The sequence below is a fragment of the Ascaphus truei genome, unplaced genomic scaffold (genome assembly GCF_040206685.1).
Source record: "Ascaphus truei isolate aAscTru1 unplaced genomic scaffold, aAscTru1.hap1 HAP1_SCAFFOLD_451, whole genome shotgun sequence".
NCBI lineage: Eukaryota > Metazoa > Chordata > Amphibia > Anura > Ascaphidae > Ascaphus > Ascaphus truei.
The window spans coordinates 262,183-278,575 of NW_027456782.1; the positions used below are offsets into that span (position 1 = coordinate 262,183).

Sequence of the window (16,393 nt, forward strand, 5' to 3'; positions counted from 1 at the left end):
CTGTCAGTGCTGCAGTGGGACAGCATCTTGTTAGTACAGCCCCTGCTCTCCCGTGCACCTTGGGCTGTAGCAGTGTCCAGCTGTGTGTATACTGTCAGTGCTGCAGTGGGACAGCATCTTGTTAGTACAGCCCCTGCTCTCCCGTGCACCTTGGGCTGTAGCAGTGTCCAGCTGTGTGTATACTGTCAGTGCTGCAGTGGGACAGCGTCTTGTTAGTACAGTCCCTGCTCTCCCATGCACCTTGGGCTGTAGCAGTGTCCAGCTGTGTGTATACTGTCAGTGCTGCAGTGGGACAGCATCTTGTTAGTACGGCCCCTGCTCTCCCATGCACCTTGTGCTGTAGCAGTGTCCAGCTGTGTGTATACTGTCAGTGCTGCAGTGGGACAGCATCTTGTTAGTACAGCCCCTGCTCTCCCATGCACCTAGGGCTGTAGCGGTGTCCAGCTGTGTGTATACTGTCAGTGCTGCAGTGGGACAGCATCTTGTTAGTACAGCCCCTGCTCTCCCATGCACCTAGGGCTGTAGCGGTGTCCAGCTGTGTGTATACTGTCAGTGCTGCAGTGGGACAGCATCTTGTTAGTACAGTCCCTGCTCTCCCATGCACCTTGGGCTGTAGCAGTGTCCAGCTGTGTGTATACTGTCAGTGCTGCAGTGGGACAGCGTCTTGTTAGTACAGCCTCTGCTCTCCCATGCACCTTGGGCTGTAGCAGTGTCCAGCTGTGTGTATACTGTCAGTGCTGCAGTGGGACAACATCTTGTTAGTACGGTCCCTGCTCTCCCATGCACCTTGGGCTGTAGCAGTGTCCAGCTGTGTGTATACTGTCAGTGCGGCAGTGGGACAGCATCTTGTTAGTACAGTCACTGCTCTCCCATGCACCTTGGGCTGTAGCAGTGTCCAGCTGTGTGTATACTGTCAGTGCTGCAGTGGGACAGCATCTTGTTAGTACAGTCACTGCCCTCCCATGCACCTTGGGCTGTAGCAGTGTCCAGCTGTGTGTATACTGTCAGTGCTGCAGTGGGACAGCCTCTTATTGGTACAGTCACTGCTCTCCCATGCACCTTGGGCTGTAGCAGTGTCCAGCTGTGTGTATACTGTCAGTGCTGCAGTGGAACATCATCTTGTTAGTACAGTCCCTGCTCTCCCATGCACCTTGGGCTGTAGCAGTGTCCAGCTGTGTGTATACTGTCAGTGCTGCAGTGGGACAGCATCTTGTTAGTACAGTCCCTGCTCTCCCATGCACTTTGGGCTGTAGCAGTGTCCAGCTGTGTGTATACTGTCAGTGCTGCAGTGGGACAGCATCTTGTTAGTACAGTCCCTGCTCTCCCATGCACCTTGGGCTGTAGCAGTGTCCAGCTGTGTGTATACTGTCAGTGCTGCAGTGGAACATCATCTTGTTAGTACAGTCCCTGCTCTCCCATGCACCTTGGGCTGTAGCAGTGTCCAGCTGTGTGTATACTGTCAGTGCTGCAGTGGGACAGCGTCTTGTTAGTACAGTCCCTGCTCTCCCATGCACCTTGGGCTGTAGCAGTGTCCAGCTGTGTGTATACTGTCAGTGCTGCAGTGGGACAGCATCTTGTTAGTACAGCCCCTGCCCTCCCATGCACCTTGGGCCTTAGCAGTGTCCAGCTGTGTGTATACTGTCAGTGCTGCAGTGAGACAGCATCTTGTTAGTACGGTCCCTGCTCTCCCATGCACCTTGGGCTGTAGCAGTGTCCAGCTGTGTGTATACTGTCAGTGCTGCAGTGGGACAGCACCTTGTTAGTACAGCCCCTGCTCTCCCATGCACCTTGGGCTGTAGCAGTGTCCAGCTGTGTGTATACTGTCAGTGCTGCAGTGGGACAGCATCTTGTTAGTACAGCCCCTGCCCTCCCATGCACCTTGGGCTGTAGCAGTGTCCAGCTGTGTGTATACTGTCAGTGCTGCAGTGGGACAGCATCTTGTTAGTACAGCCCCTGCTCTCCCATGCACCTTGGGCTGTAGCAGTGTCCAGCTGTGTGTATACTGTCAGTGCTGCAGTGGGACAGCACCTTGTTAGTACAGTCCCTGCTCTCCAGTGCACCTTGGGCTGTAGCAGTGTCCAGCTGTGTGTATACTGTCAGTGCTGCAGTGGGACAGCATCTTGTTAGTACGGTCCCTGCTCTCCCATGCACCTTGGGCTGTAGCAGTGTCCAGCTGTGTGTATACTGTCAGTGCTGCAGTGGGACAGCATCTTGTTAGTACAGCCCCTGCTCTCCCATGCACCTTGGGCTGTAGCAGTGTCCAGCTGTGTGTATACTGTCAGTGCTGCAGTGGGACAGCATCTTGTTAGTACAGCCCCTGCTCTCCCATGCACCTTGGGCTGTAGCAGTGTCCAGCTGTGTGTATACTGTCAGTGCTGCAGTGGGACAGCATCTTGTTAGTACAGCCCCTGCGCTCCCATGCACCTTGGGCTGTAGCAGTGTCCAGCTGTGTGTATACTGTCAGTGCGGCAGTGGGACAGCATCTTGTTAGTACAGTCCTTGCTCTCCCATGCACCTTGGGCTGTAGCAGTGTCCAGCTGTGTGTATACTGTCAGTGCTGCAGTGGGACAGCATCTTGTTAGTACAGTCCCTGCTCTCCCATGCACCTTGGGATGTAGCAGTGTCCAGCTGTGTGTATACTGTCAGTGCTGCAGTGGGACAGCATCTTGTTAGTACAGTCACTGCTCTCCCATGCACCTTGGGCTGTAGCAGTGTCCAGCTGTGTGTATACTGTCAGTGCTGCAGTGGGACAGCCTCTTATTAGTACAGTCACTGCTCTCCCATGCACCTTGGGCTGTAGTAGTGTCCAGCTGTGTGTATACTGTCAGTGCTGCAGTGGAACATCATCTTGTTAGTACAGTCCCTGCTCTCCCATGCACCTTGGGATGTAGCAGTGTCCAGCTGTGTGTATACTGTCAGTGCTGCAGTGGGACAGCATCTTGTTAGTACAGTCACTGCTCTCCCATGCACCTTGGGCTGTAGCAGTGTCCAGCTGTGTGTATACTGTCAGTGCTGCAGTGGGACAGCCTCTTATTAGTACAGTCACTGCTCTCCCATGCACCTTGGGCTGTAGCAGTGTCCAGCTGTGTGTATACTGTCAGTGCTGCAGTGGGACAGCATCTTGTTAGTACAGCCCCTGCTCTCCCATGCACCTTGGGCTGTAGCAGTGTCCAGCTGTGTGTATACTGTCAGTGCTGCAGTGGAACATCATCTTGTTAGTACAGTCCCTGCTCTCCCATGCACCTTGGGCTGTAGCAGTGTCCAGCTGTGTGTATACTGTCAGTGCTGCAGTGGGACAGCATCTTGTTAGTACAGCCCCTGCTCTCCCATGCACCTTGGGCTGTAGCAGTGTCCAGCTGTGTGTATACTGTCAGTGCTGCAGTGGGACAGCATCTTGTTAGTACAGTCCCTGCTCTCCCATGCACCTTGCGCTGTAGCAGTGTCCAGCTGTGTGTATACTGTCAGTGCTGCAGTGGGACAGCATCTTGTTAGTACAGTCCCTGCTCTCCCATGCACCTTGCGCTGTAGCAGTGTCCAGCTGTGTGTATACTGTCAGTGCTGCAGTGGGACAGCATCTTGTTAGTACAGCCCCTGCCCACCCATGCACCTTGGGCCTTAGCAGTGTCCAGCTGTGTGTATACTGTCAGTGCTGCAGTGGGACAGCATCTTGTTAGTACAGTCCCTGCTCTCCCATGCACCTTGGGCTGTAGCAGTGTCCAGCTGTGTGTATACTGTCAGTGCTGCAGTGGGACAGCATCTTGTTAGTACGGTCCCTGCTCTCCCATGCACCTTGGGCTGTAGCAGTGTCCAGCTGTGTGTATACTGTCAGTGCTGCAGTGGGACAGCATCTTGTTAGTACAGTCCCTGCTCTCCCATGCACCTTGGGCTGTAGCAGTGTCCAGCTGTGTGTATACTGTCAGTGCTGCAGTGGGACAGCATCTTGTTAGTACAGCCCCTGCTCTCCCATGCACCTTGGGCTGTAGCAGTGTCCAGCTGTGTGTATACTGTCAGTGCTGCAGTGGGACAGCATCTTGTTAGTACGGTCCCTGCTCTCCAGTGCACCTTGGGCTGTAGCAGTGTCCAGCTGTGTGTATACTGTCAGTGCTGCAGTGGGACAGCATCTTGTTAGTACAGTCCCTGCTCTCCCATGCACCTTGGGCTGTAGCAGTGTCCAGCTGTGTGTATACTGTCAGTGCTGCAGTGGGACAGCATCTTGTTAGTACAGCCCCTGCTCTCCCATGCACCTTGGGCTGTAGCAGTGTCCAGCTGTGTGTATACTGTCAGTGCTGCAGTGGGACAGCATCTTGTTAGTACAGCCCCTGCTCTCCCATGCACCTTGGGCTGTAGCAGTGTCCAGCTGTGTGTATACTGTCAGTGCGGCAGTGGGACAGCATCTTGTTAGTACAGTCCTTGCTCTCCCATGCACCTTGGGCTGTAGCAGTGTCCAGCTGTGTGTATACTGTCAGTGCTGCAGTGGGACAGCCTCTTATTAGTACAGTCACTGCTCTCCCATGCACCTTGGGCTGTAGCAGTGTCCAGCTGTGTGTATACTGTCAGTGCTGCAGTGGGACAGCCTCTTATTAGTACAGTCACTGCTCTCCCATGCACCTTGGGCTGTAGTAGTGTCCAGCTGTGTGTATACTGTCAGTGCTGCAGTGGGACAGCCTCTTATTAGTACAGTCACTGCTCTCCCATGCACCTTGGGCGGTAGCAGTGTCCAGCTGTGTGTATACTGTCAGTGCTGCAGTGGAACATCATCTTGTTAGTACAGTCCCTGCTCTCCCATGCACCTTGGGCTGTAGCAGTGTCCAGCTGTGTGTATACTGTCAGTGCGGCAGTGGGACAGCATCTTGTTAGTACAGCCCCTGCTCTCCCATGCACCTTGGGCTGTAGCAGTGTCCAGCTGTGTGTATACTGTCAGTGCTGCAGTGGGACAGCATCTTGTTAGTACAGTCCCTGCTCTCCCATGCACCTTGGGCTGTAGCAGTGTCCAGCTGTGTGTATACTGTCAGTGCTGCAGTGGGACAGCATCTTGTTAGTACAGCCCCTGCTCTCCCATGCACCTTGGGCTGTAGCAGTGTCCAGCTGTGTGTATACTGTCAGTGCTGCAGTGGGACAGCATCTTGTTAGTACAGTCCCTGCTCTCCCATGCACCTTGGGCTGTAGTAGTGTCCAGCTGTGTGTATACTGTCAGTGCTGCAGTGGGACAGCATCTTGTTAGTACAGCCCCTGCCCTCCCATGCACCTTGGGCTGTAGCAGTGTCCAGCTGTGTGTATACTGTCAGTGCTGCAGTGGGACAGCGTCTTGTTAGTACGGCCCATGCTCTCCCATGCACCTTGGGCTGTAGCAGTGTCCAGCTGTGTGTATACTGTCAGTGCTGCAGTGGGACAGCATCTTGTTAGTACGGTCCCTGCTCTCCCATGCACCTTGGGCTGTAGCAGTGTCCAGCTGTGTGTATACTGTCAGTGCTGCAGTGGGACAGCATCTTGTTAGTACAGCCCCTGCTCTCCCATGCACCTTGGGCTGTAGCAGTGTCCAGCTGTGTGTATACTGTCAGTGCTGCAGTGGGACAGCATCTTGTTAGTACAGCCCCTGCTCTCCCATGCACCTTGGGCTGTAGCAGTGTCCAGCTGTGTGTATACTGTCAGTGCTGCAGTGGGACAGCATCTTGTTAGTACAGCCCCTGCTCTCCCATGCACCTTGGGCTGTAGCAGTGTCCAGCTGTGTGTATACTGTCAGTGCTGCAGTGGGACAGCATCTTGTTAGTACAGCCCCTGTTCTCCCATGCACCTTGGGCTGTAGCAGTGTCCAGCTGTGTGTATACTGTCAGTGCTGCAGTGGGACAGCATCTTGTTAGTACAGCCCATGCTCTCCCATGCACCTTGGGCTGTAGCAGTGTCCAGCTGTGTGTATACTGTCAGTGCTGCAGTGGGACAGCATCTTGTTAGTACGGTCCCTGCTCTCCCATGCACCTTGGGCTGTAGCAGTGTCCAGCTGTGTGTATACTGTCAGTGCTGCAGTGGGACAGCATCTTGTTGGTACAGTCCCTGCTCTCCCATGCACATTGCGCTGTAGCAGTGTCCAGCTGTGTGTATACTGTCAGTGCTGCAGTGGGACAGCATCTTGTTAGTACAGTCCCTGCTCTCCCATGCACCTTGGGCTGTAGCAGTGTCCAGCTGTGTGTATACTGTCAGTGCTGCAGTGGGACACATCTTGTTAGTACAGCCCCTGCTCTCCCATGCACCTTGGGCTGTAGCAGTATCCAGCTGTGTGTATACTGTCAGTGCTGCAGTGGGACAGCATCTTGTTAGTACGGTCCCTGCTCTCCCATGCACCTTGAGCTGTAGCAGTGTCCAGCTGTGTGTATACTGTCAGTGCTGCAGTGGGACAGCATCTTGTTGGTACAGTCCCTGCTCTCCCATGCACATTGCGCTGTAGCAGTGTCCAGCTGTGTGTATACTGTCAGTGCTGCAGTGGGACAGCATCTTGTTAGTACAGCCCCTGCTCTCCCATGCACCTTGGGCTGTAGCAGTGTCCAGCTGTGTGTATACTGTCAGTGCTGCAGTGGGACAGCACCTTGTTAGTACAGTCCCTGCTCTCCCATGCACCTTGGGCTGTAGCAGTGTCCAGCTGTGTGTATACTGTCAGTGCTGCAGTGGGACAGCATCTTGTTAGTACAGCCCCTGCTCTCCCATGCACCTTGGGCTGTAGCAGTGTCCAGCTGTGTGTATACTGTCAGTGCTGCAGTGGGACAGCATCTTGTTAGTACGGTCCCTGCTCTCCCATGCACCTTGGGCTGTAGCAGTGTCCAGCTGTGTGTATACTGTCAGTGCTACAGTGGGACAGCATCTTGTTAGTACAGCCCCTGCTCTCCCATGCACCTTGGGCTGTAGCAGTGTCCAGCTGTGTGTATACTGTCAGTGCTGCAGGGGGACAGCATCTTGTTAGTACAGTCCCTGCTCTCCCATGCACCTTGGGCTGTAGCAGTGTCCAGCTGTGTGTATACTGTCAGTGCTGCAGTGGGACAGCATCTTGTTAGTACAGTCCCTGCTCTCCCATGCACCTTGTGCTGTAGCAGTGTCCAGCTGTGTGTATACTGTCAGTGCTGCAGTGGGACAGCATCTTGTTAGTACAGTCCCTGCTCTCCCATGCACCTTGGGCTGTAGCAGTGTCCAGCTGTGTGTATACTGTCAGTGCTGCAGTGGGACAGCGTCTTGTTAGTACAGTCCCTGCTCTCCCATGCACCTTGGGCTGTAGCAGTGTCCAGCTGTGTGTATACTGTCAGTGCTGCAGTGGGACAGCATCTTGTTAGTACAGTCCCTGCTCTCCCATGCACCTTGGGCTGTAGCAGTGTCCAGCTGTGTGTATACTGTCAGTGCTGCAGTGGGACAGCATCTTGTTAGTACAGTCCCTGCTCTCCCATGCACCTTGGGCTGTAGCAGTGTCCAGCTGTGTGTATACTGTCAGTGCTGCAGTGGGACAGTATCTTGTTAGTATTGTCCCTGCTCTCCCATGCACCTTGGGCTGTAGCAGTGTCCAGCTGTATGTATACTGTCAGTGCTGCAGTGGGACAGCATCTTGTTAGTACGGCCCCTGCTCTCCCATACACCTTGGGCTGTAGCAGTGTCCAGCTGTGTGTATACTGTCAGTGCTGCAGTGGGACAGCATCTTGTTAGTACGGTCCCTGCTCTCCCATGCACCTTGGGCTGTAGCAGTGTCCAGCTGTGTGTATACTGTCAGTGCTGCAGTGGGACAGCATCTTGTTAGTACGGCCCCTGCTCTCCCATGCACCTTGGGATGTAGCAGTGTCCAGCTGTGTGTATACTGTCAGTGCTGCAGTGGGACAGCATCTTGTTAGTACAGCCCCTGCTCTCCCATGCACCTTGGGCTGTAGCAGTGTCCAGCTGTGTGTATACTGTCAGTGCTGCAGTGGGACAGCATCTTGTTAGTACGGCCCCTGCTCTCCCATGCACCTTGGGATGTAGCAGTGTCCAGCTGTGTGTATACTGTCAGTGCTGCAATGGGACAGCATCTTTTTAGTACAGCCCCTGCTCTCCCATGCACCTTGGGATGTAGCAGTGTCCAGCTGTGTGTATACTGTCAGTGCTGCAGTGGGACAGCATCTTGTTAGTACAGCCCCTGCTCTCCCATGCACCTTGGGATGTAGCAGTGTCCAGCTGTGTGTATACTGTCAGTGCTGCAGTGGGACAGCATCTTGTTAGTACAGTCCCTGCTCTCCCATGCACCTTGGGCTGTAGCAGTGTCCAGCTGTGTGTATACTGTCAGTGCTGCAGTGGGACAGCATCTTGTTAGTACAGTCCCTGCTCTCCCATGCACCTTGGGCTGTAGCAGTGTCCAGCTGTGTGTATACTGTCAGTGCTGCAGTGGGACAGCATCTTGTTAGTACAGCCCCTGCCCTCCCATGCACCTTGGGCTGTAGCAGTGTCCAGCTGTGTGTATACTGTCAGTGCTGCAGTGGGACAGCATCTTGTTAGTACGGCCCCTGCTCTCCCATGCACCTTGGGATGTAGCAGTGTCCAGCTGTGTGTATACTGTCAGTGCTGCAGTGGGACAGCATCTTGTTAGTACAGCCCCTGCTCTCCCATGCACCTTGGGATGTAGCAGTGTCCAGCTGTGTGTATACTGTCAGTGCTGCAGTGGGACAGCATCTTGTTAGTACAGCCCCTGCTCTCCCATGCACCTTGGGATGTAGCAGTGTCCAGCTGTGTGTATACTGTCAGTGCTGCAGTGGTACAGCATCTTGTTAGTACAGCCCCTGCTCTCCCATGCACCTTGGGCTGTAGCGGTGTCCAGCTGTTTGTATACTGTCAGTGCTGCAGTGGGACAGCATCTTGTTAGTACAGTCCCTGCTCTCCCATGCACCTTGGGCTGTAGCAGTGTCCAGCTGTGTGTATACTGTCAGTGCTGCAGTGGGACAGCATCTTGTTAGTACGGTCCCTGCTCTCCCATGCACCTTGGGCTGTAGCAGTGTCCAGCTGTGTGTATACTGTCAGTGCTGCAGTGGGACAGCATCTTGTTAGTACGGTCCCTGCTCTCCCATGCACCTTGGGCTGTAGCAGTGTCCAGCTGTGTGTATACTGTCAGTGCTGCAGTGGGACAGCATCTTGTTAGTACAGTCCCTGCTCTCCCATGCACCTTGGGCTGTAGCAGTGTCCAGCTGTGTGTATACTGTCAGTGCTGCAGTGGGACAGCATCTTGTTAGTACAGTCCCTGCTCTCCCATGCACCTTGGGCTGTAGCAGTGTCCAGCTGTGTGTATACTGTCAGTGCTGCAGTGGGACAGCATCTTGTTAGTACGGTCCCTGCTCTCCCATGCACCTTGGGCTGTAGCAGTGTCCAGCTGTGTGTATACTGTCAGTGCTGCAGTGGGACAGCATCTTGTTAGTACAGCCCCTGCTCTCCCATGCACCTTGGGCTGTAGCAGTGTCCAGCTGTGTGTATACTGTCAGTGCTGCAGTGGGACAGCATCTTGTTAGTACAGCCCCTGCTTCCTCATGCACCTTGGGCTGTAGCAGTATCCAGCTGTGTGTATACTGTCAGTGCTGCAGTGGGACAGCGTCTTGTTAGTACAGCCCCTGCTCTCCCATGCACCTTGGGCTGTAGCAGTGTCCAGCTGTTTGTATACTGTCAGTGCTGCAGTGGGACAGCATCTTGTTAGTACAGCCCCTGCTCTCCCATGCACCTTGGGCTGTAGCAGTGTCCAGCTGTGTGTATACTGTCAGTGCTGCAGTGGGACAGCATCTTGTTAGTACAGTCCCTGCTCTCCCGTGCACCTTGGGCTGTAGCAGTGTCCAGCTGTGTGTATACTGTCAGTGCTGCAGTGGGACAGCATCTTGTTAGTACAGTCCCTGCTCTCCCATGCACCGTGGGCTGTAGCAGTGTCCAGCTGTGTGTATACTGTCAGTGCTGCAGTGGGACAGCGTCTTGTTAGTACAGCCCCTGCTCTCCCATGCACCTTGGGCTGTAGCAGTGTCCAGCTGTGTGTATACTGTCAGTGCTGCAGTGGGACAGCATCTTGTTAGTACAGTCCCTGCTCTCCCGTGCACCTTGGGCTGTAGCAGTGTCCAGCTGTGTGTATACTGTCAGTGCTGCAGTGGGACAGCATCTTGTTAGTACAGTCCCTGCTCTCCCATGCACCGTGGGCTGTAGCAGTGTCCAGCTGTGTGTATACTGTCAGTGCTGCAGTGGGACAGCATCTTGTTAGTACAGCCCCTGCTCTCCTGTGCACCGTGGGCTGTAGCAGAGGCTCGTGTAGGGGATTCTCTGACCCACAACGTGTCGTTTCCTAACGTTATCCTCAGGCCGCGAAACGCGGTGTCAGGTTCTGCTGATGCGAATCTCTGCTGCACAAAGCGCGGTGTTTCCATGACACAAAGCAGCGTATTCTGAGCCACATCTGACTATAATCAGCCAGTGCAGGACGAGGAGTCCATGAGCTCATTCTGCAGAGAAGGTCACCGTGGTCCTGACCTCCACTGCACACGTCCCCCGAGAGGAAACCCGGAGACAAGGTATCCCAGAGAGGAGACACGGAGAGCGGCTTTTATACCTTCCTCTCACACACCATCTCCTGCTCTGCTCGTCTCCCATAACCCCCTGCAATACTGCAACATCTGGAGATAGATCAGAAACAAATGCAGCCGAATAACACGAGGACAAAGAACCATTCTGCAGCCAACACTGAGTACTATTAATTACTGTGATATAACTGTGACGCGTACTATTAATTACTGTGATATAACTGTGACGCGTACTATTAATTACTGTGATATAACTGTGACGCGTACTATTAATTACTGTGATATAACTGTGACGCGTACTATTAATTACTGTGATATAACTGTGACGCGTACTATTAATTACTGTGATATAACTGTGACGCGTACTATTAATTACTGTGATATAACTGTGACGCGTACTATTAATTACTGTGATATAACTGTGACGCGTACTATTAATTACTGTGATATAACTGTGACGCGTACTATTAATTACTGTGATATAACTGTGACGCGTACTATTAATTACTGTGATATAACTGTGACGCGTACTATTAATTACTGTGATATAACTGTGACGCGTACTATTAATTACTGTAATATAACTGTGACGCGTACTATTAATTACTGTGATATAACTGTGACGCGTACTATTAATTACTGTGATATAACTGTGACGCGTACTATTAATTACTGTGATATAACTGTGACGCGTACTATTAATTACTGTGATATAACTGTGACGCGTACTATTAATTACTGTGATATAACTGTGACGCGTACTATTAATTACTGTAATATAACTGTGACGCGTACTATTAATTACTGTGATATAACTGTGACGCGTACTATTAATTACTGTGATATAACTGTGACGCGTAGCGTTACACGGATCCGTACACAGATTATATATCAGTCATGTTATTGTGACGTACAGATGCGGCTTCTTGTATGTAGCCGTGCCACCTCTGGCTACTGGTTTGCTTCCCTCCTGGCAGTAAGCACTGGTAGCCATGCCACCTCTGGCTACTGGTTTGCTTCCCTCCTGGCAGTAAGCACTGGTAGCCATGCCACCTCTGGCTACTGGTTTGCTTCCCTCCTGGCAGTAAGCACTGGTAGCCATGCCACCTCTGGCTACTGGTTTGCTTCCCTCCTGGCAGTAAGCACTGGTAGCCGTGCCACCTCTGGCTACTGGTTTGCTCTTCCCTTTTTCCTTCCCTGGTTGTAACCTTATGTGTGTTACTCCTTTCCTCATCTGAATCTTCACTGTCACTTTTCTTCTCATTCTCCCTATATGGGTTGGGTTTAGGAGGTCTGTCTGCAGGTCTTGGGGGAGAGTTTTTGCGTTCAGACCTCCCATTTTCCCTTTCTGAGACACAGTGACTTTTTTTTATAATTATAATTTGTCTTGTGATGATTTCCCTTTCCCTTCTTGTCTGTATACTGATTAATTTTCTCGTTTAAGGGATTGTTTTGAGGATTTTGTGTTTTTGAATCTTTTAGGTCAATTCTAGTTTCTTTTTTAGTGATAAAAATTTTGTTTTGATTAGGTGTAATCTTACGGGGTGGACCATCTTTGTAGTCTTCCTCATCTCTATTAAATTTCTGTACTTTGCTAGAAATAGTTTCTTCTTCTAACTTATCTAACTTTAATTGGAGTGCGTTATCTTTTTCTTTAAACAATGCTGTTTGTGCCAAGTCCCCTATCCTCTCTTTACTTTCATTTATCTCCTTATCTATTTGTAATAAATGGTTTTTTTTGTGTTCAATTACTAGATGAATTAAATCTTGTGAACCTTTTTCTAGTATTTGGTACCATTTGTCTAAGAATTCTTTATCCCCAAGGTCCATTGATGGATTTTTCTTTAATCTGAGACCTCTTGGTATCCTATCACACATTCTATACTGTTCCAAGAAGGTATAATCCCGCCATTTTTCGAAACGCGTAGAGTCGGGCTTTCTCAGCCATCTTGGAGAAGGAAAGAACCAGGGGAATCTGTATTGTCTGCGGTCCCGGCGAGCGTGACGTCACATTCCGGAAGTGACGTTCGCGGAAGCTGGTAGCAAGGAGACTGAACGAGAAGAGTTGCGCCGTAGCAAAGACCCTTTTCCTTATGCTGTTATTCCTTCATATGCCGTGAGCCTCCATTTGTCTTTATATTGGATACATTATATTTTCTATCTACACTGTGGTTGTTTTCTGCTTTCTCGAGATTTGCTGATTTATATACCACACCTCCGGACCGGGCTGCATCACAGTTTTATCTGATTCACATGCTCATTTTCCTGCTGCGTTTGTGAGTAGGAATTTGGAAGCTCTTACACATTTATTTACGTTGGTTTTACAATATCACACTATCCACTGTTCTTTCTTTTTGGGCACTCGGCGACGCTCCCCTGGAACTTCACCCATACTGCATCTGCAAGACTTTTGGAGCAGTCTTTTGTCGGGGTCGAGTGATAAGTTGTTTTTGCCTTATTTGTTATTCACTATATATTTCATATTATACACTGCACATTGTATTCTGACATTAATTAATTTTTGTTATCTCACTGTATATTTTATGAGTATTCACTGCACATTTTGTTTAAGATATAGTATTTTTAAATGCACCAATTGATTTAACTTATATCACTATTTGAGGTGGAGTAGAGCGCCATCTAGCGTTATTTTACATTATTTGGATGAATGAGAGCAGGAGCGGAAGTAATGAGAGAGTTCAGTTGCACAAAGGCTGTATTAGCTTTTGGGGATGACTGAAATGGAAAATAATTTTGGGTGCATTTTGTAACTGGAGCATTTAACCAAATACAATGTAACGGGTATTCCCCCACCCAATCGCATATAGAGTGTATGTGAGGGGGAACTTATATCTTACCAGGTGTGGTGCGTATACCTGTCAGGCCCACAGGAGGTCTGAGCCTCCGCTAGTGAGAGCCTGGGGTGAATCTCTGGAACGTTTCTTGTCAGCGCCTCCACCTATGTGAGATTCTAGGAGTTTAGCGTGGCCCTCACATAGGAACATCCATAAAGTAACCAGCCCACACCAAAGGATATGGCTAAAAGGGTTTACTATATGGCAAATAACACACAAAATTTGGATACGAACTGAGAACCTCTGTCAGAAACAATGGACGAAGGAATCCCATGAATCCGGAAAATCTGCTCCGTAAAGATATCAGCAAGGGCGGGAGAGGTGGTCAATCCTTTAAGTGGAATGAAATGGGACATCTTCGAGAACCTGTCCATGACCACCAAGATAGTGTTCATTCCTCTGGACCTGGACAACTCCACGATGAAGTCCATCGAAATGTGGGACCAGGGGAAGTCGGGAACTGGAAGGGGTAACAGAAAACCCTGAGGCTTTTGACGGAGAGTCTTGCTTTGAGCGCACGTGGGGCAGGCGCGGGTAAACTCCAGAATATCTTGAGACATCCTTGGCCACCAGAAATTCCGACGAATGAGATCAGTAGTCTTCTTAAAACCTGGATGTCCTGCAGATTTAGAGGAGTGACCCCAAGACAGGACCTCTGGAACAAATTTGGAAGGTACAAAGAGTTTGTTGTCGGGAACGACCAAGTCCTTGGGAATGCGTCTCTGGGAGTGCAAAATCTTGTCAAGATTCTTGAATGGCGAGAATCCTCTCATGTGGAAGGATAGTCTCCAACGATTCCTCTTGCCTCTCTTCAGAAGAATGTATATGGGAGAGTGCGTCTGCCTTTACGTTCTTGGTCCCGGGAGTATAGGACAGGTGAAAATCGAATCGAGAAAAAAAAAGAGCCCAACGAGCCTGTCGTGGACCAAGGCGTCGAGCGTTCTCTATGTAAAGAAGGTTCTTGTGGTCCGTGAGAATAGTAAACGGCTCTTTTGACCCCTCCAGCAGGTGTCTCCACTCTTGAAGAGCCATCTTCACGGCCAGAAGTTCCCTGTTACCCACGTCATAGTTCCTCTCGGCAGACGAGAATTTCTTGGAAAAATATGCACAGGGATGTAACTTATCTTGGGGCGTGGGTCTCTGAGAAAGAACGGCACCAGCGCCGCAATCAGAAGCGTCGACCTCCAGGACGAAGGGAAGTTCAATGTTGGGATGACGGAGAATAGGTGCGGATATAAAGGCTTCCTTGAGAGTCTCGAAGGCAGAGATGGCCTCGGATGGCCAAGCAGAAGGATCAGCTCCTTTTTTGGTGAGCGCAGTAAGGGGTGCCACAATGGTGGAAAAACTCTGTATAAACTTACGATAATAATTAGCGAACCCTAAAAAACGTTGTATGGCCTTGAGAGAGTTGGGTCTTGGCCATTCAGTGACTGCTTGAAGTTTACCGGAGTCCATCATAAAGCCCTCATCGGAAATGATGTACCCCAGGAACGGAGTAGAGGTCTGATGAAAGGTGCACTTCTCCAGTTTGGCGTACAAATGGTGTTCACGGAGACGGGAAAGGACGTAGGAGGTGTGGCGTATATGGTGCTGGAGATCTTTTGAAAAAATCAGGATATCATCCAAGTATACAATAACAAAAATATTGAGTACCTTACGAAAGACGTCGTTGATGAAATCCTGGAAGACAGCGGGAGCATTACATAATTTATTTATTTATTTATAAAATATTTTACCAGGAAGTAATACATTGAGAGTTACCTCTCGTTTTCAAGTATGTCCTGGGCACAGAGTAAAACAAAATAATACATGGTTACAAATACAGTTACATAAATGAACAAGGTATACATTATATACAAGACATTGCGTGCACAGTTAAAGAAAATATATATTATGAGCGTATGAAACAGTTACAGACCAGATTAAAATGTGAGACAGCCTTAGATTTGAAAGAACTTAAGCTGGTGGTGGATATGAGAGTCTCTGGTAGGTTGTTCCAGTTTTGGGGTGCACGGAAGGAGAAGGAGGAACGTCCGGATACTTTGTTGAGTCTTGGGACCATGAATAGTCTTTTGGAGTCTGATCTCAGGTGATAGGTGCTGCATGTGGTAGGGGTGAGGAGCTTTTTCAGGTAGCTGGGTAGCTTGCCCAGAAAGTATTTGAGGGTGAGACAGGAAAGGTGAACTTTGCGCCTAGACTCTAGTGATGACCAATCTAGTTCTTTGAGCATTACGCAGTGATGTGTGTTGTAGTTGCATTGGAGAACAAAACGACAAATTGAATTGTAGAGGGTGTCAAGTTTGCTAAGGTGGGTTTGAGGAGCCGAGCCATATACTATGTCTCCATACAGTAGTCAATAATTGGCATTAGCATCTGCTGTGCAATACGCTTTCTGACCAGGAGACTTAGGGAGGATTTGTTCCTGTAAAGTACCCCTAGTTTGGCATAGGTCTTGGTTGTCAGGGTATCAATGTGCATCCCGAATGTTAAGTGGGAGTCAAACCAAAAGCCCAGGTATTTAAAACTAGTGACAGGTGTTAGGGTGGTGTTAGCGTTGGTTCTAATCAGGAGCTCAGTCACTGGAAGCTTTACAAATTTAGTCTTGGTCCCAAATACCATTGTTACAGTCTTGTCAGTGTTTAAAAACAGTTTGTTTTGGGAAATCCAGTTTTCGAGTCTCAAAAAGTCAGACTGAAGTATGTGTTGAAGGTCAGAGAGGCTATGGCTGTGTGCATATAGGATTGTGTCATCTGCATACATGTGTATTGAGGCTTCCTTACAAGCTGTGGGAAGATCATTAATGAACACTGAGAAGAATAGGGGCCCCAGAACAGAGCCTTGCGGGACACCACAGGTGATATCCAGGGGGTTGGAGTTAAAGCCTGAGATGGACACATGTTGGGATCTTCCTGATAGGTAGGACTGAAACCAGTTTAAAGCATGTTTCCCTATTCCAGAGCTCTGGAGTTTGTTAAGCAGGATAACATGATCAACTGT

General features: G+C 50.1%; 1 protein-coding gene across 1 annotated transcript in view; it reads right to left on the reverse strand.

The window, feature by feature from the left end:
* The window catches only part of LOC142484877 (uncharacterized), a 76,625-nt gene extending 64,745 nt beyond the window's left edge, over positions 1-11,880 (reverse strand). Inside the window, exon 1 of the mRNA XM_075584110.1 lies at positions 11,487-11,880. Coding sequence (XP_075440225.1) covers positions 11,487-11,880 — 394 coding nt within the window. The remainder of the gene's footprint in view (positions 1-11,486) is intronic.
* Between the last annotated feature and the right edge of the window lie 4,513 nt (positions 11,881-16,393).